The 26,892-nt window shown below is 40.9% G+C and overlaps 1 protein-coding gene across 2 annotated transcripts in view; it reads right to left on the bottom strand.

Moving 5' to 3' along the window:
* alcama (activated leukocyte cell adhesion molecule a) overlaps positions 1-22,072 on the bottom strand; it is a 62,509-nt gene extending 40,437 nt beyond the window's left edge. Inside the window, exon 1 of one of the 2 annotated variants that reach the window (XM_058412682.1) lies at positions 21,814-22,072. In XM_058412682.1, the coding sequence (XP_058268665.1) occupies positions 21,814-21,868 (55 nt within the window). In that variant the 5' untranslated portion in view covers positions 21,869-22,072. The remainder of the gene's footprint in view (positions 1-21,813) is intronic. The other variant, XM_058412681.1, reaches the window with a different exon arrangement.
* Between the last annotated feature and the right edge of the window lie 4,820 nt (positions 22,073-26,892).

The following is a 26,892-nucleotide window of genomic DNA, read 5'->3' as shown; positions in this document are numbered from 1 at the left end:
GAACAGGGGGTCATTCTTCAACATTTTTAGTTGTCCAGTAAATTTAGAAAAGTGTAATATCAGCAGTTCAAGGCAAGGCAAGTAGCTTTATGGTAGAAGCGTGAAAACAGCTAGAGGTGGGTCAGTGGGTCAGGAAAAAAAATTCCACAAAACACAAAACAAAAAAACAACCTCGTGCAATACAGTTTTTTTTCAAAGCAAAAATAGTTTCACCAATGAAACTCGTTGTTAAACTACCGAATTAACTTTCTTGGTTTCTTTAAACTCCTTCCATATTCCTCCATGTTCTCAAGATTCTGTAACCTATGTATGTCTTTCTTTCAAGATCATTGATCTGTCTAGTAAAAATAGGTACTACTGACAGCCAGATTATACCTTGGCAAAGGTGTTCACGGCAGCGAGAGGTGGAATTCAGAAAGAGTATCCACACAACCACAAATACAAAACTGGTAGCGCATTTCCATCTCTGTGTGTCCTTTTGACATTTCATAAAGATCCTGAAGAAATGCATTCTACACTGAAACTAAACTCGGGGCATTCAGATAACACAAAGTGCATACTAGGAACTCTACCTTTTTATCTGACTAATTGTCTAGACTATTAGGATGCAATTATACCCTTTAATAATACTCTTTCATGACAATTCCAGCAGTGCCTTGAGCAATGTTGCAAGTCAACGCAGTCTGGTGCAATAAAATAACAATATATTTAATTTATTCATGAGCAGGACTGCGGTATCTGTGTTCGGAATGGAAGGGATCTGTGTTGCATCCAGACGCACCTAAGAAACACGTCAGATTGGTGTCAGGTGGACGAGACCCTGGACAGCCTAATTATCTCGAGTTAGACAGGGCTAATGTGAGACTGATTAGTTGACTCGTCATTTAGCAAACCCAGCAAGTATTCTATTTTAAACCCACTCCTGCAACATTCCTTCAGACTACTCCCTGACTGTGTTTGATCCACACTGACATTATTGCTTTCATGGGATGAAATGTGAATTCTATTTAACCAGTTATTCATTTCCACTTTAGAAAATAAAGCAATCCCCAAAAGACAATGTAACAGATAATTCATAACACATGATACTCCCGGCCAGCGCAGCCAGGACGTTGTTGCCAAGGGTATCGATTTGCAACCACAGCTACAGTGTTGCCATACAGCTAAAAACAAAGCAGCCCCGAGCTTCTTAAGAAATGTACGATCCATCTATATTACAACAGCATCTGGTGCGATACGACTGATTGTTCCCTTAATCACTTTACTAATGTTTTTCCCCATAGTGTCTGTGTGCAGTTTGTACTCGGAGTAGTAACAATCAGAGTGCAGGAACAAAGTACAGAGTGCACTTCACCAGTTCCTATGTACGCATGCTGTTAGCCTGAATGACATCCATAAAACTCTGTATTTTACGGCATGTTGTCATACACATTCAGCTCCACTTCTTTTCAAACCCATGCACGAGCGCATATGAAGCACTCCTCTACCATGCGCTTGATTTCCTTACACGTGATGTTCAAAAAGGCATGTGAAACAATCATGCACCTTTAATGCATGAAAGCCTTAACAGTGGAGAGCGTAATTGAGAAAGCTGATAAAACAAGCCATCTTAAATATTTAGGCACCACAGTGTCTGGCCTTTGATTCCTGTTGTAGCAAAGGACTCAGCAAACACATAAATCTGAGGAGCCTCCTGTCCTCTTTAATTACAGCCAAGAGAGAAGAGGCCTCTAATTCCTTTACTGCGTTTGAAATTACTGCAGTTGAGAGCAATGTACTTCTCATTTGATCCTATATGTTTCCACATTTCTTCCCGGCTATGGCAACCGAGTTCATTCATTGGTGGGACGACCGCGAAGGCAGCATTTAGCAAATGCAGATGTTTTATTGGGTTTTAGTTCAGGGCTGGTATTGGATTGTATCTTCTGAATCCTTGTCCACTGTTCATGATATATATATATACATACATATATATATATATATATATATATATATATATATATACACACATACATACATACATACATACATACATACATATATATATATATATATATATATATATATATATATATATATATATATAGATATAGATATATATACTCAGAGCAATGCCTGCTACAGCTATGGTCTTGGCCCCTTCCATTATCCAACCTCAGAGATTCTGTATCCATGTGGACATGGAAAAAAAATCAATCTCTATGGTCGCTCCTAATTATCTGTAAAGCACTATCTGTCTTTCCGTTGTCACTCACCAGCAGGAGAAGACCACTTACCTACTCTCTGAGCTGTTCCCCTGGACACAGTCAGCTTGGCGGGGCCCCCAGGGGGGAATTGTGGGAAAGGGAGATTCTTTTGCTCTGTCTCCATTTGTCTGAAAGGTTAATGGGTGTTGCATGCAGAGTGAAGCTATGCAATGCAAGTTGAGAAAGCATTTCCTCCATGATATTATTGTGAAGTTCATTGTTAACGGACCAACAGACATTGTGTGTGTGTGTGTGTGCGCAAGCAGGTTGTGTCGAATCCCTCTAAGCAAGCTAAGGCTCATGCTCAAGCTCAGCTGTCCTTACACTGGTCATTAGAAGCAGATCTGCAGATACTGTTAGGTTCTTTCAGCTAGAAGCAAAGCCCTGCTTCTCTTTAGAAAACCCATCTCACTCGACCCGAACCAGATAACAAACCCGGGAGGAAAAGCAACTGGGCACAGATACTCATTAGTCTTCTCCAACTCACTGAACATGGAAGGTCACCCTGCGAATCCAGCGACTCCCACTTCTAGAAAAAACATAGATAAACTTGCTGAAATCTGAGGGTTGTTTTTTTTTTTTTTGCTAGCATGAATTTCCGTACTGTTCACTCATCTTGTGCTAGATTATCATTTCATAACAACAAGCATAAGTAGTCCTCCAATATTTCATGTGCTGGCAAGAAGTGCGACTGGGTTTCCATGGTTAACTATTCAACGGCCTTGAATAGCTGGCCAGCGGTAAAGGTCATCACAACAGACTCCTCATTGTTAAACATGCAAGTCACTTCAGCACCATCACAACCATCGATTTAATGGTCCGATCCGAGTAGATAGACAGGAACGTACTACATAGCACACCGGTCCTCTATACTGCCCAATAAACTCCTTAACACAGCACATTGTTCAAGCCTGTTGACTGTTGATTTAATCAATGCCCAGTGAAGACTGGAAGCATGTCTGTGGCAAAGCCAGCACCCTCCAGGGGCAGAAGCTTGTGCTCTGAGGATGACTGGCCATAGTGAAGGACATAAATCCCAGCTACAGGCTCACAGAGGGCCTTTTGAGGGTCGTGAAAGCCTCATTGAGCCTAAGAGGAGCGTTTAGGCAAGCGGTGGGAGGGCTACATCCCTGGGTTGACTGGCAGGAGTAGGGAGATGAGTGGGACGAGGTCACGTTGATAACGGCTGGCAGCATGCCGGTAGAGAGAGATGAGCAGTGGTGAGGGAGATATGGAAGGAAGAACAGGGCAGGTGTGAGTGATGACGGCCACAGAGGACATTGGGATTCCTATTAGGGAGATGTGGGGGAAGTGTAGACGGAAGGTAAGTCTTTCCATCAGGGTGTCAGATAAAACCCATTGGAGGGGGTCTAGGCTCCAGTCCAAGCTGGCTGATGCCTTATCACAGTATAGAGGTCTGCTCAAATTGCTCTAGTCTCTAATCGCTGATCTGCTCTCTCAGGTTCTGATAAACTCTGTGGAATTGTGGGAAATAGTTGCTTAGAAAAGGGTGCAGGTAGCAACATGTTCGGAAGATACTGATAATTTCCAGAAAGTCAACTCCTACATTTAATTCAATGCTAAAAAACTGTCCACTATATCCCAGTGGTGTAAAGACAAAAAGATCTGAATGGGAAAATCTGACCAATGGTTTACAATACAGCCACATTAAATTACCAGCCAAGATCCAGTTCAAACCGGAAAGGAAAACAGTTATAAATTGATACTGCTGTTGATAATAGATATGTAATCTCCCTTTGTGCATACTTAACACATTACCCAAAACCTTTTAACTTAGATGTCTCATATTGGATCAGTCGTGAATTAAATCCTATCAGTGCTGAACCGTATTGAATGAGATCAAATGGATGGAACCATCATTTCTTTAACTGTACCGTTTTTGTATATAAGACAATCATATACGGCATATCAAGAGATCTATGTATCATCTGAAAACGTTCCACACCCCTAATTTATCAAGTTGCTGCTCCTGACTCAGACTCAAGCTAACAAAAGCACAGAGGACATGCAATTTCGAGCAAATCTGTACCTCTTCAGGTAACTTCATAATGAGGAAAAAAAACGAGTGTCACCATGTGTCTGAGTGAACATATGTCACCCTAAGACAAGGAAGTCTATCTTTTTAGGTCGGTGGTTGCACTCTAGGGCTGCAATGAGGTGGATCTGAAAATAATTAAAATATGCTAATGCGATTTACACATCTGTGTTAAACAAGCTTCAGCCAATTAAAGGAGTGAATGTTCTCATCAACCACCAACCCAGTCTGATAACTCACAAGCCAAGTGCCTCAGGTCTGGTGAAATAAATCAACCGGTCTATTCTGTCCCTTGTTGCCTTTAAAGACACTTTATTCAGCTCTGGTGCTGGAAGAAAAACTTTTCCTAAAGCTTTTATCACTAGAAAAATATCAGAAACTCAAACACAACTTGTTATTAACCATTTAATGAAAGCGGGAGAGATCTAATTAAGAAAATGGAACGAGCAAAGAAAAATAGATATATAATATTTGAGAAAACCTATCATGTGTCTCTTCCTTTTCTGTGACACATCCAGTACAAACCTGCGACCCAGGAATGATTATGACCTGAGAATTAGCGAGAACACTGTCAAATAATGCCTTGAATTCACATCAAATTATGTCAGCATGCGAATTAACGCTGAATATATCATTACATGGAGGTGGTTTAAATGATTTGTTGCGGATAAATGAATCGCACGTCACACTTTTCACCTATCCGTGCGTTCTTGCCGTAGTAGAGCTTACGGTGATTGCTAGACTCCACGTGAAACACATTTCACTTTTAGTTTCCAGCCCCCCCTCAAAGCACATGCACTATCTATATTGGCTGTCCCATAAATAAAAACATCTAAAGCACTCAAAATGAGTAATGATGTAAGAACTGGTAAGAAAGCAGAAGGAGAAAATGGTCAGCCAAAACATAAAACACTTCTCCAACACTGTCCAGCGTTACAGGGTGACTGATAAGCGTAGGGCTGCATTTCATCATGCATACTTTGAAGCCTTTCACCTTCTAACCTTCTAAAGTAGCCCTATCTGTGTGCCTTTGACCTCGAGTGGAGGGGGTCGGAGTCTGGCTGAGGCCGGCCAGGCTTAGCCAGATGATAGAGGTGCGGCAACAACAACACTAATTCTCTGCAGTCTGTGATAAGGAGGGTTTTTTTCCTGCGTCTTTTTATGTGGCCTGTGTGATGGCTTGGTCAGCTATCAATAGTGAAGGCTGTATTTTTCCTTCAAAGTGATGCATTCTGGGTGGAGGCCACTAAAAATGGCCATACACGTCTAGCAGTGGACTGTATTCATATGTTAGGAAGAGGTGGTGTTTATATTTCTACACACAGTCCACTTTATTAGGTACGTCTGCATATTCATGCAGTTATCTAAGCAGCCAATTATTGTGGCAGCTGTGCAACTGTTTTAGCTCATCCGCCTCAAGGTTATACATCGACATTGTGCATTCTGAAATGCTTCCCAGTTATTTGTTACGTCTTCTTGTCAGCTCGAACCTGCAAGGAAATTCTTGTCTGACCTCTCTCATCCGACCCAGCAGAGCTGCAACTCACTGGATGGGTTTTTTTTTTTCCACACCTTTTTTTGTAAACTATAAAGACTGTTTGTGTGTCCAAAATATTCAAACCAGCCCATTTGATACCAATATCCATAAGGTAGGTCACTGAGATCTTCTCTCATTATTGATGCGAACATTAACACATGATTTTTAGTCATCGTCCTGCTGCTAGATGATTGGCTGACTGGATTATTGCATGAATTGTTCCTAATAAAGTGCCCATTGCATGGATATACCTAATTCGCAAACATGCTAATTGTAAAAGATAGTCTTTGGTTGTAGTTTTACTGTGACAATTAAAAGATCCAATCAGCAAGAACAAGTGCAAGTTCACAGAAGACGCCATAGAAACCACACGCGCACACACACACACACGCACAAACACACACACACACACACGACTGTGTGTCTGACTCTCCTTGTCAGGTTGTTAACGCATAAATAATGCAGCTAATTAATAATATTCCTATACCCAGATTTAACCCTAACCATAACCTCATTAACCAATAAATCATCCATGCTTTATTACAATGTTTTAATAAAAGCAATAGGTTTTTTTTTTCATCACAAGGTCAAAACTGTCAGATATTCTTTTCTATGTGAAGGCAACTGGTCCCTACCAAGATTGAAAAAAAAAAACACACACACACACACATGAAATAAGACCTAAACACTATGATGTATCACCAGGTCCATATCTGATGACACTGCCCTGAGACAGAGCCTGCTACTGCTTTACTCTTCATAACTCAGACATGTCAAGGTGTATTTCCGACACAATCATACTCATCCCTGAGAGAGACGTATCTCCACATTCTCTACTGGTGTTACTGGGAATCTCTATACATCTCCCAGCACTAAATAGGACTGCATCTGTCTGCATAACTAACACTGTCATGTTTCATAGAACCAAAAAAAAAAAAAGACTGCATGACATTCATTAACCGATTTAATCAATACGATTTGCTCTGAATTAAAGCATGATATCAACCAAGGGGACGTCTTCAATTGAATGCAGACTGGCTGGATTTTTGGCATTGTGGTGAAAGGAAGTGAGTCACACACCCACACACACACCCACACACCCACACACAGACACACAGACACACAGACACACACAGACACACACAGACACACACAGACACACCCACACACACCCAGTCTGATAAGTCTGAGCTGCAGGAAAGGCCATGGTTCCCAAGTGGCCCACAAAACATTCTCATATTATAAGCAGTTCAACAGAATTAGTTCATTACATACACTGCAACCTGTACAGGTCATTGCCAACACTATTGTACTGTATTTCCATAAAACAGGAACATGCTGTATCTTTTATGGGATGGCTGTAAATATTGAGAAGTATTCTGTTTTTCAGGATGTTTGTCAGTAATACAGTAGAGACACTGCATTCTGGGATTGATTTTTTTTTAATTCACTGTCATTTCACATTCTATCTATCTATCTATCTATCTATCTATCTATCTATCTATCTATCTATCTATCTATCTATCTATCTATCTAGCTACTGATTCTAATAAGCTGATTTGATTTGTAAACAGTGTTGGAATCCCCTTCCCTTAAACTCCCTTTAAAAACCCCTTTAAGTTTGCTGAAAGAGTTATAAGAAAGTTTTGTGGTAAGACAGCGCCATGACACTCCACGGGCTCTTCTGATAGCTGATTCCTGGAAATGTTTCTTCATTGACCAGAAACAGTACCAGACTTTAGCAACACCCAATGTCAGTGTGATTAACACATGGTGCAGTCATTAAGGGCAGCTAGGTACTTTCTAACCACCAGCTGATGACACAGTAACACGAGGTTATACAGAGTCCCTGAATTCCCTTTTGCTGTTTAAGCTCAGTAGAGGTTGCTTGCACCAGAAGTACCACCCACTCTCTGTGACTGACAGGCATCCTCTTTGGCAATGAATATGCAATCGCAACTCGGGCAGAGCCCAAGCGTGACAGTGAGGAAGTGCAATCACAAATGGAGGCATTGCTATTACGTTTTTCAATCTGGACAAAAAAAATAAATAAATCGAAAATTACCTGTAAAGACACCGAAAATGACTTGTCACGAGGATGTTTAAAACTGCATGGTTTATACCGTACATTGATTCAAACGGAAATGCAAGTGCGTTTGAATGCTTCCTCGACTTATGCGCGCTGGCATGGAAAATACAATTGCAAATACATGATTGAATTAGCATTTTCTAATTAGCAATAGGATTTGAATAAAGTCGGGATTATGCTACCGTAAAAGCAGCCGTACAGAGCAAATGACAAGGATTCAATGAATCAGACACATAGTTTATTATTGATATGTTCGTCGCCGCCTGTGGCAACTGGGGAGCCAAAATCCACATGATTTCTTAATGGCTTTGACACATCCATTATTCAATATGAAATACCCTGCAAGTTTATTTTACTCTCCGCTCCTTCTCATATTGCGCTGCCATTTCAGATGCGGCTAAATTTATTCAATACTGTTGTGTGAGAGAGAAATGTTCCTATCAATTTATCATGTGGCCAGCTGTAGACTTGAGTAATGGCGAGGGGATTCTGGGAGAAAACCGCACACACACACACACACACACACACACGTTTGTGCCCGGATAGACATATTTGTGTGCATGTAAATATGGCCTGGTGTAAATGATTTGTGTGATGAGCTAGCAACAGATAGCAGACAATACGCCGTCTAATGGCCGCCATGATTGAGAGATATGCGGGAAGCTCTTTCATATTTCATTCTTGGTTCTCTGCCAGTCGATACACGATCTGTTGTTCTGTCTACGTTACTAACATACATGGAGATGGCAACAGATAAAGATCATAAAAGAATAAAAAAAAAAAAAAAAAAAAGACATCATGCAATTTCCGAGTTACTCCTCATCATGCTTGAGGGCTGAAAACAGACACCTAATTACTAGAAGCACTGGGTGGAAACGGGGAGGTAACTGATGACTAAGAGGTTGTGCTTGTACTAGATGCTGGAATGTGAACATTCAGGTCAGTCTGATGAAACATGACACAGCAACGTGAGACAGACGAAAGAGAATAAAGATAGCGAAACGTGCGCTTGGTAAGAATGTAAGCAGAGACGATGAGGGGCTATGGTACCAATCTTGTGCTGGCACCGCAGACGACTCTGTGAAACCTGTTAGACATCCTCCAGTGCGGCATTTGCCGGAGGCGAGAGTATAATCAGAGCAGGGGGTGAATATGGATTCGGCTAGACTGGGTATAAAAGGCAGATGAGCTTCAGACTGTGATTTAAGACCACAGTGATTACACGACTGCGTTGCTGTGCCAGTTCCAGTCTTTTTCCGCAAATTCCGATCTGAATCAGTTCAGGATGGTATCGGTTGTGTCCACGGACGAAAGTGTCTAGCAGACCAAACAACGGGTCTCTACGGGTCAAATTAAAATGTGGATCCTTACTGCGGCACATCATCTTCAGAATTGTTTGACCATTAGAGCAGCCGTTTCACATGCGGCAGGTTTGGGGGGGTAGAGTCGCTGCATAATTCATGTCACCTGCTCTTCCTGTCTGAAGGTGTTAGAATCACAGATCCATGAGTACTTTCATTTTAATAACTTTAGAGGAGTGTGGAATACATTAACACGCGGCTCTGCCTCCGAGAATCCCGTAGCCAGTTTTCAAAATTTGTTCATGCTTTCTCCTGACATACCTCTGTGTTGTTTTATCTCAGCCATGACAGAAAGTAAATGGGTTCACTGTGGCAGATCAGATGGTTTAACACCACTGTGTTTGAAGAAGGCTTAGAGTCAACATAAATATGAACGAAAGAATTTCATTCTGAAACCATCTTCCATGCGGGAGTGTGAGCAAGAATTAAAGAAAGCGTCTAATCATTTATTTATTTATTTTTTTCCGTAGCTGTGCTGACTAACAGGAAATAGTTTTGGAAATAGGAACAGGAAACTGGTTTGTATGGCTGCTCTGTTTTGATAGGAAACTTTTTGTAGTGTCTCTGGCATCTAAAAGCCTCTGTTAAGGCCTGGCAGCTCCTGAAATGAGGGATTTAACACATTCACTGTACGTGTGGCTCAGGAAGACCTCTGAAGAACAACAGGCACAGTCTTTCATTTTCTCTACACAGAGTTATGGCGAATGCCTTTTCATAAAAGTATATCATAGATGTGCAGATATAGGTGTCTCACTCGTATTTCATATATGAACAAGAACAACAAGAAAATATATCTAGTAAATTCAATCCCCCACGTATACATATCCGGGAAAAACTCTAGAATTTCAGCTTAAGGCCACCCAGCCCTTGTAATGATCTCCCTTTCTAACGCGCTTTGATTTAAGACGCGCCTTCTTCAAAGGAACACAAAAGCAGGGGCTCAGATTGGGATCTGACACAGAACCCGATTCTTCATAACCGTAGATCCTCTTTGATTCCCTTTACGGCTCCTACCGCCTGACAGGCGTCCGTGTTCGTCTGCACCTCCAGCGAGAAGATAGCGTTCATCAGGGAGAAATCTCTGGAATGAAAACACGACCTTCACGTTATATCGTGTTGAGAATATCGAGCCGTGTCACGTACGCTTCTCTGCGTTTCCCTTCCGCTTTATTTTTCTCCATTATGCCACAGTGAGAGCTCAAGTGCCATCGTGCATCTGTTTGTAGTTAAGAGCTGCTGGAGGGAAAATAAGCAACCTTTATAAGTGCCATATGTTTTAACTCTGTTACTTATAAAACCATTCACCTGAGTGAAACTCCACAGTGTGCAGAGCGGAGATGACTCAGACACCCGACACTCTGCATGTGTAAATGATAATGAAGAGCGTGGAATTTTGTCCAGTGCGTCTTCATTACACACTACAAGTCTCGACATGACACGTAGTCCAACAGTAAGTCACTTTGTCCTGCGTTTAATAATGTAGTGAGACTTCCTCTACAGCAGTGGCATTCGACTACGCCTCAACTACGCAGCATTCCTTGCTTAAGGATCCCGACATTCACCTTTTAATGCTGAATTAATTGTTTGTTGATAAATACGAGTGGTTTTGTTTCATAGCGGTGCTTCATGTTACCAGCAGACAATTTCATTTTGAATGTGTTGTGGGAAAAATAAACACTTCACAAGTAGCGTTTTTAGTATCGATTGAAAAAGAAGCCATGTAGGCAGTTCTCAACTCCGACAAGACCCGGGAAAATAAAATGAAAAATCTATGAATGTCTGTGAAAAATCTTCAATTTTCTGAGCAGAAGTGTCTAGCCCTAAGCTAGTCTCTAGACCACTGAGCTCCCCTTAGGTAAATAATTTACATAAATGCATGTGATTGGATTTGCTACAGAGGCTGGTTCATGTTCATGAGTCACTGCCAGCTACTGCAGTTTTTCCTACACTGCTATGGAATTTTATTCCAATACTATACAAATTATTTTAAGAAATGCTTTTCTAGGTGATCATCCGGAGTCTGGACCGCGGGATGCTGACCGCATGCTCTACCCGATGAATATAAATGTAAAGTCAGTCTTTTGGCATGCTTCAGGTTTTTCTTTTTCTGAGAAGATTTTTGGCTTGTTATCACGTGCATTTCACTTGTCAGCATTGATTATCTAAAAGGAAAGAAAGTGTTTTGACAAGTGTCATAGGAATTTCAAAACCCGGCTCAAAGCACACAATGAATCTAATCCTAGAATAAGCACCAAGACAAGATCTGCCCCAATGCCTGAAATCTGAGCGCTTAGACATTGTGCACTTTCCACAACTCGCGTAAAAGCAACAACAACAACAACAACAACAACAAAAGACTGTGTACAATATTCAAAACACCCTGCAACATTTTAACCCTTGTGCTTTCATGCCAAAGACACCCTTTCAGGCAGCAAGTTGAGATGCACAGTGTGAAAAAATACCAGGCGGTGCATGCTGCCTACAGGCTGCAATACCTGCTGTTTCATGAGCATTTGAAATTTCATTTAAAAGGAGAGAAACCAAGCCGAAGAATCTTCTGAACCGTAAGAGGAGATAAATCCGGCTTTGCTTTGTTGTTTTAATCATGTGAGGCGAAGCGGTGCAGACGCTGGCATGAGAAAGAGCAAGAAAAAGAAACAGAAAGGGAGGGAGGAAAAAAAGAAAGAAAAACAATACCCCTTACCACCCAAACAGAAAGGCTCCCTGGATTGGGTTACAATAAAAGCATACACTTAAAATATGATTTCTGTTTCATGTCCAGGAACACAAACGAGGACCACATTTTTCAATAAAAGGCAAACACCTGAAGGACATTTAGTCCATAAAACCAACAGCACATTCAATAAGGAGCACTCTGATTCAGGGATTTCTTTACGAGCACAAAGAAAGTGGCAACACAGGAACACTGCTGTCAGCCACGTAAGAGTCTAAACTTCCAGTTGCGTCAGTGGTCAGCATCACAGGCGATCTTCAGAGCTGAGTGGCTAACACACCCGACATTCAGAAGGTCCCTATGAGACAGCGTCACCCAGATGGCACATCAGGCACACAGCCTCCAGGGGTCAGAGTGCTTGTTTCAGCTGTTGGGTGAAACATTCCAGGAAAGAAACAATACTGCCACTGCCCCGAATGACAGCTGTTCTCCCTGGAGCGGCAAAATTTGATGGCGTGAAGGAAAGAAAAAAAAAAACACTCGGGTCACTCGGGGTCAGTCTGAAGAAGATGAATAACGAAAGGGCGTCTGAGGTTTACACCCAATCCAGAGAGAGGAAAAATCAAAAATAAGAGCCTGACAGAACAGACTACATCAAATAGATCCGTGTCCCGAGAGTCAAAATGGTGAAGAAGAGCAGAACGGAAGAAAGAGATCAGGGTTAAAGCACTATGTCTTGATTCTGTTCATCAAAAGTTCCACAGTGACATCTGGACCCTACGCCAACTCAATGTGGAATGATGCAGAAGTGTACTGAATCCTAAATAAGCAACTAAAGCTCAGAAAGGAGTGAACAGTTGATGCTAGTTTTACAACATGAAATCGGAGCTAGCATAGTTCTTAGCGTGGTCACCAAGTCACCAAGCAATGCTGCTATGTCTAAATCACTAGAAAATCCTAGCATGCAAAAATAAAAGCATCTTAGCTTGGTTATTTTGGCTTTTCAGAAGCAACAGTAAGAAAAACAGTAGAGCAAAAGAATGGTATAATACTTTTTTATCAGTCAAAGACATCACAGCATCTTTTTTTTTGCTCCTGGCACAAATGTCCGAACACAGGTCAAAGGTCACCTAGGTAAAGTAGGCTCTTTACCCTTTGCTTCCATGTGATTTTATTCACAATCAGTTGAGGAAAAAACTGGTAAAGATTTCACCACGGCTACACCACGGATCTTGGAACCCGTGTGCTACGTTAAAAATAAACACTCGGTCATTTAGATGTTTGTATCTTTACTAATTTAAGATCTTCATCAAACAGAGCTTTTATTCACATGGGCAATTTCATTAACTTTGCTAACAAACTGTAGTCATGAGACCAGTTTGTGGCCCAAATCACATGCATATTTCCTCTTTTGTCTCCTGTCCAGAATGCGGGAATGATTAATGCGGCACTTAGAGGAAGAAAAAAAAAATACACCGCTTCTTATCTTTCCAAAACACCCTGCAAAATCTTCTGGACATCTCCAAAAGTGAATTCAGAGAAAAGAGAGACAGAGATCGAGTCAGAGAGAGAGAGAGAGAGAGAGAGAAAGAGAGAGAGAGAGAGAGAGGGAGGCAATCTTAAGCTCCCCACCTGCAAATACAGCCTCTAAGCACATAAGACGCTGCTACGCCGCAGGAACGGGCTTTGAGTTAAACTACTAAAATATGGGATACAGAGAAGAGAGAAGAGAGTTCTCACAAGCTGGTTTTATCAAGTTTGACTACAGGTGCTTCCTTTTAAGGTTACAAGCTAGCAGCTGGGGGAAAAAAAAGTGCCCCACCCTTTGGAACTTAATTTGAGTCCAAATAGAGTGCTGCATCACAAAACATTTGGCACAAGAGTTCATTATCATCTGCCAAAAGAGGTGTGAGGAGGACTGAGAAAACCCTTATATAAATCTTGTCCACATGACGTAAGGATAAGCAATAATGGGTGTTATAACCATTTACTAATTCACTAATAAGTCTTATTTGACATGGATCAGCTGTAATGATATGTAATCAAAAGCTGTGGAGATCGGGTAGCATGGTCTCAGTGTTACTGGTCTTAGTACTTTAGGTTGTGGATGAAGCTGTCTGTTCACTATTCGGTATACACTGCTATCCTCAGCTGTGGTCACAAGCTGTGGGAAGCAACTAAAAGAATAAGACTGAAAGTATAGGAGATAGAAAATCGGTTCCTCCAAACAATGAGGGAGCCTCTGAGTACAGACGCAGCTCCTCAGAACTGACCGTGGTGGTTTTGGCACCTGGTCAGCTACTGCTGGACTATTGGGAAAGAGCCAGAAGATGATACATCTTAAAGTTGGCTTGGGAACATCTGGAGAGCCCTCAGAAGGAGCTGGAATCTGTGGCTGGAAGAAGTGTGGGCAGCCCGTTGGCACTGCAACCTCCACCAGGGGAAGCTGCAGGAAATGAGCAAGCAAGCGAACGAACAAACAAATTCTGTCAAACTATAAAAAGTTCAAATTATGCCAGATGTGATTATCCGATCGGTGTGGAACCTTTCACAGGAGCTTTCTGAGGTCAGAGAGAACTGCTGAAAAGCTTTACTAGCCGGGGCTGAATGAAAGTCCATTCTTACCTTGTTATTCCTCTTCTAGTGCTAGGGAAATGGTTTAAAAAAGACCTGGCATTATAGGTGCTTTTAGAGTACAATGCCATGGACTAGACCTCACCTGTAATGGCTACAGAGGTTGTAATAGGTCAAGAAGAGTTACTGCAAGTTATTCTACCTAACTAATGTGTTCGTTTTGGTTTGCTATTCATTCATTCACACCAAAAGAAGTAGGAGTCTAAAGAGAGACAAAGCAAGAAAGAGAGAACAAGAGAAAATGAGAGAACCACCCATTGGCAGGTCTAATCCAGAACCAGATTAAACTTAAGCTCCCCTTCTGAAGTAAAATCGTAAAGAACAGTCAGTAAAGCCTGCCACTTCATCCCTACCCTTAGGTGTTCTCAAATGTTCTCTTTAGATTTTATAATTCAGAACTATCAAATTCTGCCACATGTGCCACTTTAGGAAGACAAAAATCAGCTCTGAGAAGTCTGTGTACAGTTAAAATTCAGGCAGTTGTTTGGCAAAGGGGCAGAACGCTACGTGCTGATGAAACGCAGCCTGAGGCTACGAGGCGGCATTTGCTGGAACATGCCACGCTCCAACGTCCAAATTTGAAGACAACTTGAATGGATTTCATCCTGTGTAAGAAAATTCCAGCTAAAAATGCTGGTGCTCGTTAGACTTCTTGCGATTTTTTTCCCCTGTGAGCTCGGGTCAATGAACCACACCTGCTTTACTCTTTAACTTTCTCTACTCTTAAACTTTCTGCGGCACAACACCGCTTGAACGGTATGCAGGGGCTGCGACTAATTTATCGCATGAAAGGATGCATCTCTCTCTCGGCCTTGTGGGAGTCGCGAGCTCGGCGGCTGGCTGCCATAATCATTCTCTCTGTGACTACAGAATGCATTACCGGTAAAAATCTGGCAATGGCACATTACCGCATGCGCGAGATCATGCAATGTTCTTTTCAGACCAATTTCAAATAAAAAAAACAAAAACGACAACAACAACTAAGGCGGCCTATAGCTGTAATGTGCAAGAGTATTTATGTGCGATCTTTAATTAAAGCCCATTTCATTTAATTGAAGGAGAATGTTAAGTACAGAAAGCATAATAATTCCTTCCTGCAGCTTTATTATTGGGCTTGCCCTCGCAATTCGAGCCTTAATTAAGTCTGCTTACACAGGCTTCGTACGAAACCCGTAGCTGAACTCGCCCTCCCTCTCCCACTCAGAGATAAAGCTGTCAGATTGTCTAATCTTGGTGAATCTGGATGTTTTTTTTTTTTTATCATAAGCATCTGTTAAATCACGCCACTTGTCTTATATATAACACGATATAGCAAAGACAACAGTTCAACTTTCAAAAGACTCATTTAGAGAGTGGTAATAAAACACGAGTACAAAGACGGGGGCGGACGGCTCGGAGCGGCTGGGGGATACCGTTTGACCCTGTTTCATTAGTGTTATGTAGTGTGATAAGCCACACGGGGGAGATAAATGGCATCGACCCATCCTTCCACACAGGACAGACGTAATAGACTGGGCTTCCAGACACAATGCAATTTGGTCCAAGACTACACTTCTCCTGTCAATAATAATATTCAGACAAACATCCCTCTTTTTTTAATAGCTGCTCCTCGGAAAACCTTTACAAAGGGATTGAGCAAGTACGTTTTTCTTTGCTTTCTTCAAATGTGAAGGAAGGCAGATTTTACGTTTCACTGAAACAAAATGGCAGACTAGAATTCACAGGAAAACTACCAGTACCAGTAAACCTAGACATGCCGTCTTTTTTCCCCAACTCAGCCCACACAGCTACGTCACGAAGACGTCATGTAGGGAAATTTATGCTTGGACTTCTTTAGTTTTTTGTGGCTAAGAGGAACTGATAGATTTGTTCCTCAATTTGGGCTGAAAGGCAAATGCACTGAACTGAATGTGGAAGGCACAGTTCAAGTTAAAAATATTATCATATGATTTACCATGAAGATCACAACTTCTCTCTCTCTCTCTCTCTCTCTCTCTCTCCCACACACACACACACACACACACACACACACAAAAGTGCTTATTTAAACAATCTAAATATAGAGATGGGTCCACTTAAATGGGCTGTCCTTAATTTATCCTCATTTATGAAAGTCCTTTTAAAGGACGTTAAAAAATGACAATAGGAAATTACTGTATTATAACACCTTATAAGGCAGGGAAAAACCAGAGCATTGATGGGATTAACCTCAAAACATCACGGTACCTGCGCACACTTGCACTTCATTTACATGTTCACCACTTGGATACGAGGAAGAAAAAAATCTAAGAGCAGGAAGGAAGATTAGAGGTTTCGAGGTGGCCGCAGGGTGAGAGAAGGAAGTGAGAAGGGGGAGAAAAAAAAAACTTAATCATGCCATTTTGAGTTCAAAGTGTCACTTAAGGAAAGAGAGTGGCAGGTAAAGCATGGAGAAATGCAATATGCACATCACACACACCATCAAAGCAACAGCCTGGAAAAGCCAGTTATCCAGTTATCTTACATCTCCATGGCTGCCTAAAAAGGTTGGCCCACTTTGAATGTCAACCTGAATTGATATGCTCAAAGCTTCGGATGGATATTTGACAGGATTTGATTTAAAAGGTGGGAAGGAGGGGGGGGGGATCTCCTGTTGTGATATATGACCTTTTCCGGAGAAGTGAAAATACTAGGATAAACATTAAACATTAATAAGAACCAATAGGACAACTTTGAAATCAGTGAAGGAGCTGTTAACAAGAAAATCCGTGTAGCTTACATCAAGCGTCGATGGAAATCCGAGGCCCCGTGTGGCACGACACTGAAAATGGTGTGCGCAATTAGCAGTATTATCTTCCAGACAATCAATGAAGTGATTTATAACCCAATCCCCGTAAACAAGCTAATAAATGAAACTCCACCAACCACATAATAGCTGCTAAACATGAGCTAAGACCAGGCGGGCCGCACACGTACAAGTACCACGGCCATGAGTTACTGCCGAGGAGAGCATGCTGCAGAAACATGTTTGTGAGCTTAATTGGACAATCAATGCTTATCCCTTGACCTGACCATCGACTTCTACATCAATACCTGTATATTAACAATCCGTAAACGAGCAAAGGCAGCCCAAAAGAGCCTAGTTATAGCTCCTTAAACACTGCTCCGTCAGGCGCGAGGTGAAATGACATTTCATTAAAGACCTGAAAGTGGAAAGATTTCGCCGCCTGCGACTGATTACATGCACATAGCTCCTCCTGGCAGATTTTACGACGCTCTTGGTATATATTCTTCTCAGTTAATTATATCACACAGGCTCAACTGTATCTAATTAATTCCTCACGTTTTTGCAGAGGCGCGTGGAGATGGTGGCTGTTGACTGGCATGTGCGAGCAGATGAATCACTATGCTCTCACAAGCTGGAGGTTTTTTAAACTCGCTAACTAGCTGAAGTGTGGAAGTCTTGGTATGTGAAGATTTGTCATGATGGCTATTAACTTTTTTTTTTTTAAAGCGCGTCCTGACATCCAGCAAACAGGTCGACCCCGAAGGAACTTTGTGACATTTGGAATTATCTGTAGCTTCTTCATTCTATTGAAACAGCGCATTTCCAACCAATCTGACAGGTTGGGAAAGGTGGGGATTTCCTCTTCATCAGCAAGTCCAGAAACTCTGCCTCGCATCATAACCCAGCCCATGTGAATAAACATATAAAAAAACAAAGCAATATACAGCCCATGGTGCATCTGCTGACTGACAAAGAGAAATTTTTTCCCCATTCAGGAGCAAACACAGTCATCTATCAGCCTGCAAACCTGACAATAAAGTTGTCTCTACTGTGTGGTATATATATATATATATATATATATATATATATATATATATATATATATATATATATATATATATAAATATATATATATGCAGCAGCCTAGCTTACAGCACTGTGATATTACAGGCATGATGAAAGCGTGTTGGAGAGTGTCATTAGAGAGGTACGGATGAAGAGAATGAAAGAGAAGAAGCACCGGAATGGATAAGATCATTTGGGTTTAAATAAATGAATGTTTCAAGGAAGCTCAGGCGGCAGGTCCTCCATCTCCAGGGCTTCAATTAATCCATTAGCAGATGACTGAAGAACAAGTTCACAGCACAGACAACAACACCCTGTATGTGGAACAGTGTGGTGTAGAGTGTGTGTGTGTGTGTGTGTGTGGAAGAGGGTGAGTAGATCTGGAGAAAAGCAGATGCCTCATTTATCCAATGGACAGAAGAAATTACTGTAAAAGCCATCTCTGACGCTGTGGCATTAAGGGTGCTGAGGTCTGCCTGCTGACGCATGAATAAGTAATGCAATAATGGATGCCTTACTTAGAGGAAATGTGGATGGATGGCCTAAATGCATGAAGCCCAAACAACACATTGCAAAAAAAAAAAAAAAGTGACTGAGTGATGTCCACACATATTTCATGAAATCGTCCAGTTTTAAACAATTATCATCATTATGCTAAAAAAGCACAGCGCACAAAGAGCTCCGAGCAGCGAGGCTTTATCTCCATCATGCCCACAAACCACTCCTACTGATACCACCTCGGCTCAAAGGAATGAAGAAACAGGCAAATATTAAGGAATTCGTTCATATCTGTCATATCTGTCTAAGCACGGAGGAATTAATGTTTTATTTTAAAATTCTTTCTGTCTGTCTCTCTGTCCTAACCAGAAACTTAACAAGTTTGAACCTTACAACTGGAAGAAGAAAGAAATATCCTGAGACATTATTCATCAATGAGAAGATTTCCTTAAAAAAAAAAAAAACAATAACTCTTGAATCAAAGCCACTTCCATACAACACACTAAATTTGGCACTGAATCGTGTATCCTTTCACACTGAACGCCAAATTTGGCCTCGACCCATGAATCATAATTGTCCTGACTAAGTGCCTTCTCGGTGTAAAAACGGTGGAAGATGTTGCACAAATAGCACCCCATTTAACATGCAGATTAGTCATGCTGTTTACAATTGAGTAAATTAAAGTGTGCCCCAAACCCTGACAGCTTTTTTCAATCCAACAGCAGTAAAAAGGAAGGAAAGGAACGGGGGTGGGGGGGTGGGGCTCCTGTGTGAAGCAAATTAATTGACTACTCATGCTTTGGAGTTTCAAGGGTGGTAGTGCACCTTTAATCCTGATACGCCGGAACCAAAAATAATGTCTCCCTGCATAAAAGGGAAGATTGATCTTTTTCTTCTGACAGCACTTCAGAAACCATGGCCTTTAAACAAACAGAGCTCAGGCAAAGCAAGGGTAAAGCGAAATAAACCTGAGGCCAGTGGGAGATGCAAGCTTTTTTTTTTTCCCCCCAAAGTGTCTGCTTGACCCAGTCAAGTTACTTTTTTCCTCATGATAAAACAAGGCTGACTGGTCATGCTTTCCGTCACTCAACAAGACACTTTGAAGAGAATGCTAGTCTAACCCGTCCACTGCAGGTAGACACGTGCTAAAGCAAATGAAAGAGGACCACGCCCTTTCATTTGCCTGGCAAACAACTATTAAAGCTTAATTTCTCAACCCAGTCTTAAAACAACTGCTGATATTTTCTAACAGGATTTCACGAGGACCTCATCTCCCTGCCATGTGATTTACTCTGCCCAATTTCCTCATATCACATTTACAGTGATTAAACTGGGGCGGGGGGCTTTCTGGTGAAGTGCTTTAGTAAGTGATAGAACTGTGAAAAACAACAGTCACAAGGCACAGTCACATAAAGGTAATTCAATACCGGTGCTAGGAGAAAAAAATTATATGCAAATAGTAACGAGAGAGAGAGAGAGAGAGAGAGAGAGCACTTTTAATCATGCGGGCTTTCCTGTGTAGTTTCTCACAGAACAATAACCAGAAGGAGTTCATATCTGTCAGCACACAATGATAAATGATTCAGCGTGTGTATTATGCAAAAGATGGAAAACATGGGGCTTTTCGGCTCAGCCCCCCCCATCAGACCTGGGCTTTCCATGGGCAGAGTAATGTCTAGGGATTTAATGACATTTCAAATCCCTCCCCTAAACACACAGCTCGCACTCTGTCTTTTAATTTTCAGTTCCTCTTTATCACGGTCCCCAATCAAATGTCAGTCATAATGACATCACCTGAGTGAAAACCTGCTTACGTAAATCGAGAAAAAGGAAACTGGGGCATCATGAGACATATTTTAGCCTCTTTAAAATGCGTATAGTTTTCATACCCAAGTCTGGCTTTTAATTATACATCACTAAAAGGCTGTTTCTGGGTGTAACAGGTCATTTTGGCCCACATGTAGCACATTATATTATTCTAAGAGGTTGCATTCATCTCAAAACAAAAGGAGCTTCCTGAACATGTGAATAAAGGAAAGACAGATAAGGTCGATCAGAGAGCCTCTGTCTTTCTCAATCTGTTTATCATGAGATAAGATTGAACAACATGCGAGGAGTGCAGCAGCCACCACCCAAAATTCCCTTAAACCTTTCAGCCGTATAAAGATACTGAAGAGTTCCACATATGGCAGAAGATCGCTGAAAAGAAGTTTTTCTTTGTGTTTTGATCAAACAACAAAAACACACCTTGACTCATACATTTCTAAGCACATACAACCTCTCTCTCTCTCATACACACACACACACACACACACAGCACGCGCGCGAGACTCAGCGTTTTTTTTTTTTTTTTTTCGACGACGCGGAAACAGCGAAAGAGAAACTAATGACATAAGTCGCACAACTAAAGTGGATACACAACATTGTCTTACAGATTACACTCGGACAAACAGAAGAACACACCTAACACACACATACTTTCCGTCGTCAGCCACTGCACCCTGTTAATAATTACACTGTTTCTTTCATTCCGACTTTGTCTCCGATGATATTCCCCCGAATATTCTCATGACTACTCGCCCCATTGGAATAGAAGGCATTATTTATTACATACTATGTAATTAGTAAAAACAGACTCGTTCAGATGCACCCCATGTGTGTCTGCTTTTTAAGTAAAAATAAAATAAGATAAAAATAATCAAACCTATACTAATTAAGTTAAAAGGTTAAGTCGGAAAAAAAAAGCCCGTGTCTGAACTGATTAGGACGAGAGAGAGAGCCTGGCGAACTCACCACTTGTTGATGTTTCCCATGTTACGATGAATTAATTAAACGTATTAAATGAAGACATAAAGCTCTAGAGGTATAAATCATCACGAAGCCTACCTCGAGGAAACATCGCAACAGTGAAGAAGGCACCGAGTAAGAAAACTGAACGCATCCTTCCAAAGCCGGGGCTCCCGTCCACAAACACTCGCTGGTGACAAGGCTGATGTCCGAGCACTTTCTCAAAGAAAAGCCGTAGATGGACGACAAGCTTCTGTTACCCTACAGGACACTGAAGTTGTTGAGTAGCGTGGCGTGTGGAGGATACTGACAGCGCGCGTGCTAGAACACTGTATGTCTATGTGAGTGCGCCGGGAGCGGACTGGACTTTGAGGGAGATTCGAGCTGTGGCCCCGCCCACGTCCCCGCCCACCCCCGGCGTAGTCATGGATACCTAAAGGCGGGACAAGCAATGAGAATCGGAATGAGCAATAAAGACACATCACACACATTTAAACCACACACACACACACGCACTTTTTTGTTTCTAGAAGTTGGTGAGAACCACACACACACACACACACACACACACATATATATATATATACACACACAGCTCTGGAAAATAATCAGTTCCTTATGTTTTTTTCTTATTCATGTATTATTATCCAGGTTCATGTATTGGTCAGATGAACTGTTTTGTTTCATTTTTTATAAACTGCTGACAATATTTCTCCTAAATTCGAAATATAGCTATTGTTATTTAGAGTGTATATTTACAGGAAATGACAACACATCAAAAATAACCCAAGATCATGCAGTATTTGCAGAACTTTAATAACTCAAATAAAACAAAATGCAAATAATTTGTGAACAAATTGTGTTAATGCTTTGGCTAAATAACATTAAGAAATCAGTATTTGGTGGAATAACCCTGATTTCCACGCGTTTTGGCTCCATGCTCTCCACCAGTTTTTCACATTGCTGTTGGGGAACTTTATACCACTCTTTTTGCAAAAAAAAAAGCAAACAGCTCAGCTTTGCTTGATGGTTTGTGACCATCCATCTTCCTCTTGATGACATTCCAGAGGTTTTCAATAGGATTCACATCTGGAGAGTGGTCTCTTATTTTTTTTCCAGAACTGTGTATGTATATATATATATATATATATATATATATATATATATATATATATACATATACATATATATATATATATATATATATATATATATATATATATATACTTTATAAATCCCCAAGGAAATTATTTGCCAGAGATTGCTTCAGATTACAAGAGAAAATATAAAAATATAACAAATTTATACAAAAGTCCAAAAAAATGTGCCACGCAACTAAGACCATATTGAACATAATATGATATTACACATGCTATTATATTATACTATGAAACTGGGATAGTGCTTACAATAGCACAGTGATTATATATAATTATTATATATATATAAATATATATATATATATATATATATATATATATATATATATATATATATATATACCAATTAGGCATAAGATTATGACCACCTGCCTAATATTGTGTTGGTCCCCCTTGACCCATCATGCACTGTGTATTCGGACACCTTTCTATCACAACCAGCATTAACTTCTTCAGCAATTTGAGCAACAGTAGCTCGTCTGTTAGATTGGATCATGCGGGCCAGACTTCACTCCCCATGTGTATCAATGAGCCTTGGCCACCAAATGTTCCTTCCTTGGACCACTTTTGATATCACAATTTGGCCCTTGTCAAACTCGCTCAAATCCTTACACTTGTCCATTTTCCCTGCTTCTAACACATTGACATTGAGGACAAAATATTCACTTGCTGCATAATATATCCCATCCACTAACAGGTGCCATGATGAGGAGATCATCAGTCTTATTCACTCACTGTTCACTGCTCAGAATGTTATACCTGATCAGTATATACATATATCACTGTGCTATTATATACACTATCATAATATCTTATTTGAAGAGCATTATTACTGATGTTTTTAAAACCTGTGTCAATGTGAACCATCATGGCCCGGGATTGTACATTCCTGCAGCATATCAGTGACAGTCATGTCAGGTGATTACGCTGCATGACACACCTCAAATGTATCTTAGTGTGCTTTGACTCTGTAATAAACTGTGCCAACTGTAATAAACGCGAAGTGTATTATTTACTCTGTCATCCTTTGTCCGCTAATAAGTGTTTGTAGAAGAAACTACAAGTTGGTAGATTTAGCACACATTTTCTAATCAAATTACAAATCACATGAAAGGACAGGCGCCAATACCCTATTTAAAAGAACTTACTTATTAATTATTTGAGCACAATTTGTTTATAGCTGCATAGAAAATAAAACTAGAACACCAAAGGGTTTAAACCCTCAGGGGAAACCCATAAAGGTTTTATGCAGAAGTGATTTATTAAGTGTTTCATTATCAAAGTGTTTTATTATCAGAGCTTTCCGAATGGTCGTCCTTACTATTAATTATCTAAGAAATAAAAACCAAAGGAACCCATTCTCTTAATAGTGTAGATGAAACTAAATATTTCAACCAACCAACCAACCAATCATTAATTCATTTATTCATTCATTTACTTTACCCTGATCAGTGGATCTGTGGATCTATAACAGGAAAATGGGTGTAAGGCAGGTATATAGTGTAGGTCTGGATGGACCCACTAGATGAGAGAGAGAGAGAGAGAGAGAGAACCGCCAACATATTATTATTTGCTCCATAAGTGAGAGGAGCTTTAATTATTTATAATATCCAGAATGTATACTGGTCTGTGCTATTTTGTGTATGTGTCCTGTAGTGTTTTATATTGTTTGTTGCACTGTGTTTTAGTCTTGCACCGTTTGCCCTAGTTTGCCCATGATCCAACAGACGAGCTACTGTCCTAGACACACTATACTGTATGTGTCTAGGACAACTTACTTTCAGTCCTTAGCTCTGTGTTGTTAGGTAGCACCAGGGTTAGTGGGTGGGATATATTAAGCAGCAAGTGAACATTTTGTCCTCAAAGTTGATGTGTTAGAAGCAGGAAAAATGGACAAACGTACGGATTTGAGTGAGTTTGATGAAGGGCCAAATTGTGATGGCTAGACCACTGGATCAGAGCATCTCCAAAACTGCAGCTCTTGTGGAGGTGTTCCCGGTCTGCAGTGGTCAGTGTCTATTAAAAGTGGTCTAAGGAAGGAACAGCGGTGAACCGGCGACAGAGTCACGGGCGGCCAAGGCCCACTGATGCACGTGGGGAGAAAAGGCTGACCCGTGTGATCCGATCCAACAGACGAGCTACTGTTGCTCAAATTGCTGAAGAAGTTAATGCTGCTGATAGAAAGGTGTCAGAATACACAGTGCATGATGGGCTTTGGCAGCAAAAGGGGGACCAGCACAACTTTAGGTGGGTGGTCATAATGTTGTGCCTGAGTGTATGGTTGAAATGACAATAAAAACTTCTTGACTTGACTCGTCTTGTTATTAGAGTTTCCAACAAACAAGAAAAGCAATTTAAAGCCTGGGAAATAAACTGGATTTTGCAACATGTAAATATTTGTTAGATGCCTTTATAAAAATTGAGCAGTTAACAGTTCTGGGTTATGCTCCCGGGCCCAACAGTGACTTTCTTACAGTGTTAAGATTTGAATATTACTTCTGGTCATTAGCTCAGAAATCTAAACTTAGAGCACTACAACTAAAGACAAGAAACAAATGACAAGAAATTGCCCTTCACATTAGGTGTAGAGATAAACTGTCTGATTATATTAACCAATCCTAACCCATATTCACCTTAGACTGGAGTTTTTCTTAGAAACTGACTGTAAGTGATTCATAAAGTTTATTTGCAATAAATACACGTGCACAAACACTGACATACTGCTACACTTTGTGCTTTTTCTTAGCAATCCAGTGTAGCGCTACAAACCGGCACTACTCTCTAAAGCGGTTCTGTGTAAAGGTGTGCATTTCTCAGACACTCTTAACAAATTGAGCCCACTCCCTCGAGAAGTGTGACCAATCCCTCCTACTCCTGAAGAAAGTGTGACCATTCCCGTCTACTCCCTCAGAAAGTTTCATCAGTCCCGCCCACTCCTGGAGAGAGACTGATCAATCTTGCCCACTTCTGCGGTTATTTTTGTTTGTACCTGCTCGTGATATGTTTTCTAATGCACTTAGATGGTTCCGTTTCCTGTGCTAAGAAATTTTGACAGTATTTTAAGAAAACAAATAAGCTACATAAATACATGCCTATACACGCAATTCCACTTCCAATGGATATCAGTTCAACTCAGTTTTATTTGTATATTGCTTTTAACAGGTAAAACATTATGACCACCATGCCTAAGATTGTGTTGGTCCCCATTTTGCTGCCAAAACAGCCCTGACCCGTTCTGACACCTTTCTAGCAGAACCAGCATTAACTTCTTCAGCAATTTGAGCAACAGTAGCTCGTCTGTTGGATCGGATCACACGGGCCAGCCTTCACTCCCCACGTGCATCAATAAGCCTTGACCCTGTCTCCGGTTCACCACTGTTCCTTCCTTGGACCACTTTTGATAGATACTGACCACTGCAGACACCCCACAACAGCTGCAGGTTTGGAGATGCTCTGATCCAGTGGTCTAGCCATCACAATTTGGCCCTTCATCAAACTCGCTCAAATCCTTACACTTGTCCATTTTTCCTGCTTCTAACATCAACTTTGAGGACAAAATGTTCCCTTGCTGCCTAATATATCCCACCCACTAACAGGTGCCATGATGAGGAGATCATCAGTCTTATTCACTTCACCTCTCACTGCTCATAATGTTATGCCTGATCGTGTGTATAAAACAGAAGGTTAAACTGTACTATTTACTTTATTTGATCAATTCCATGGGTTGTTGGGAAATGACGGACAGAAATTGACACTTAAAGTTGAAATGACTTATTTAAACCACCTAGCCAGAATAAAAAAATACTAATAATGAATGAATGAACACAGTCAACACTTCATGCAGCACAGCGGGAGCACCCAGTGTGCTCCCATATTAATGAACATAGCCTCTCATTGTTCCTCAAGCTTTGTATCTGACCGCTCTTTTCCTCTTGCCTGAGAGTAAAAAACACCCACTCCTGCATCTTTTTGTTTCTTTTTTTTGGGTCAGATCTCACATCTCTATTTCTGTGTTCAT

This window comes from Hemibagrus wyckioides, linkage group LG16 (assembly GCF_019097595.1).
Source record: "Hemibagrus wyckioides isolate EC202008001 linkage group LG16, SWU_Hwy_1.0, whole genome shotgun sequence".
Lineage (NCBI taxonomy): Eukaryota > Metazoa > Chordata > Actinopteri > Siluriformes > Bagridae > Hemibagrus > Hemibagrus wyckioides.
Note: the sequence above shows the minus strand (reverse complement) of the source record. Positions and strands in the feature narration are given on the sequence as shown.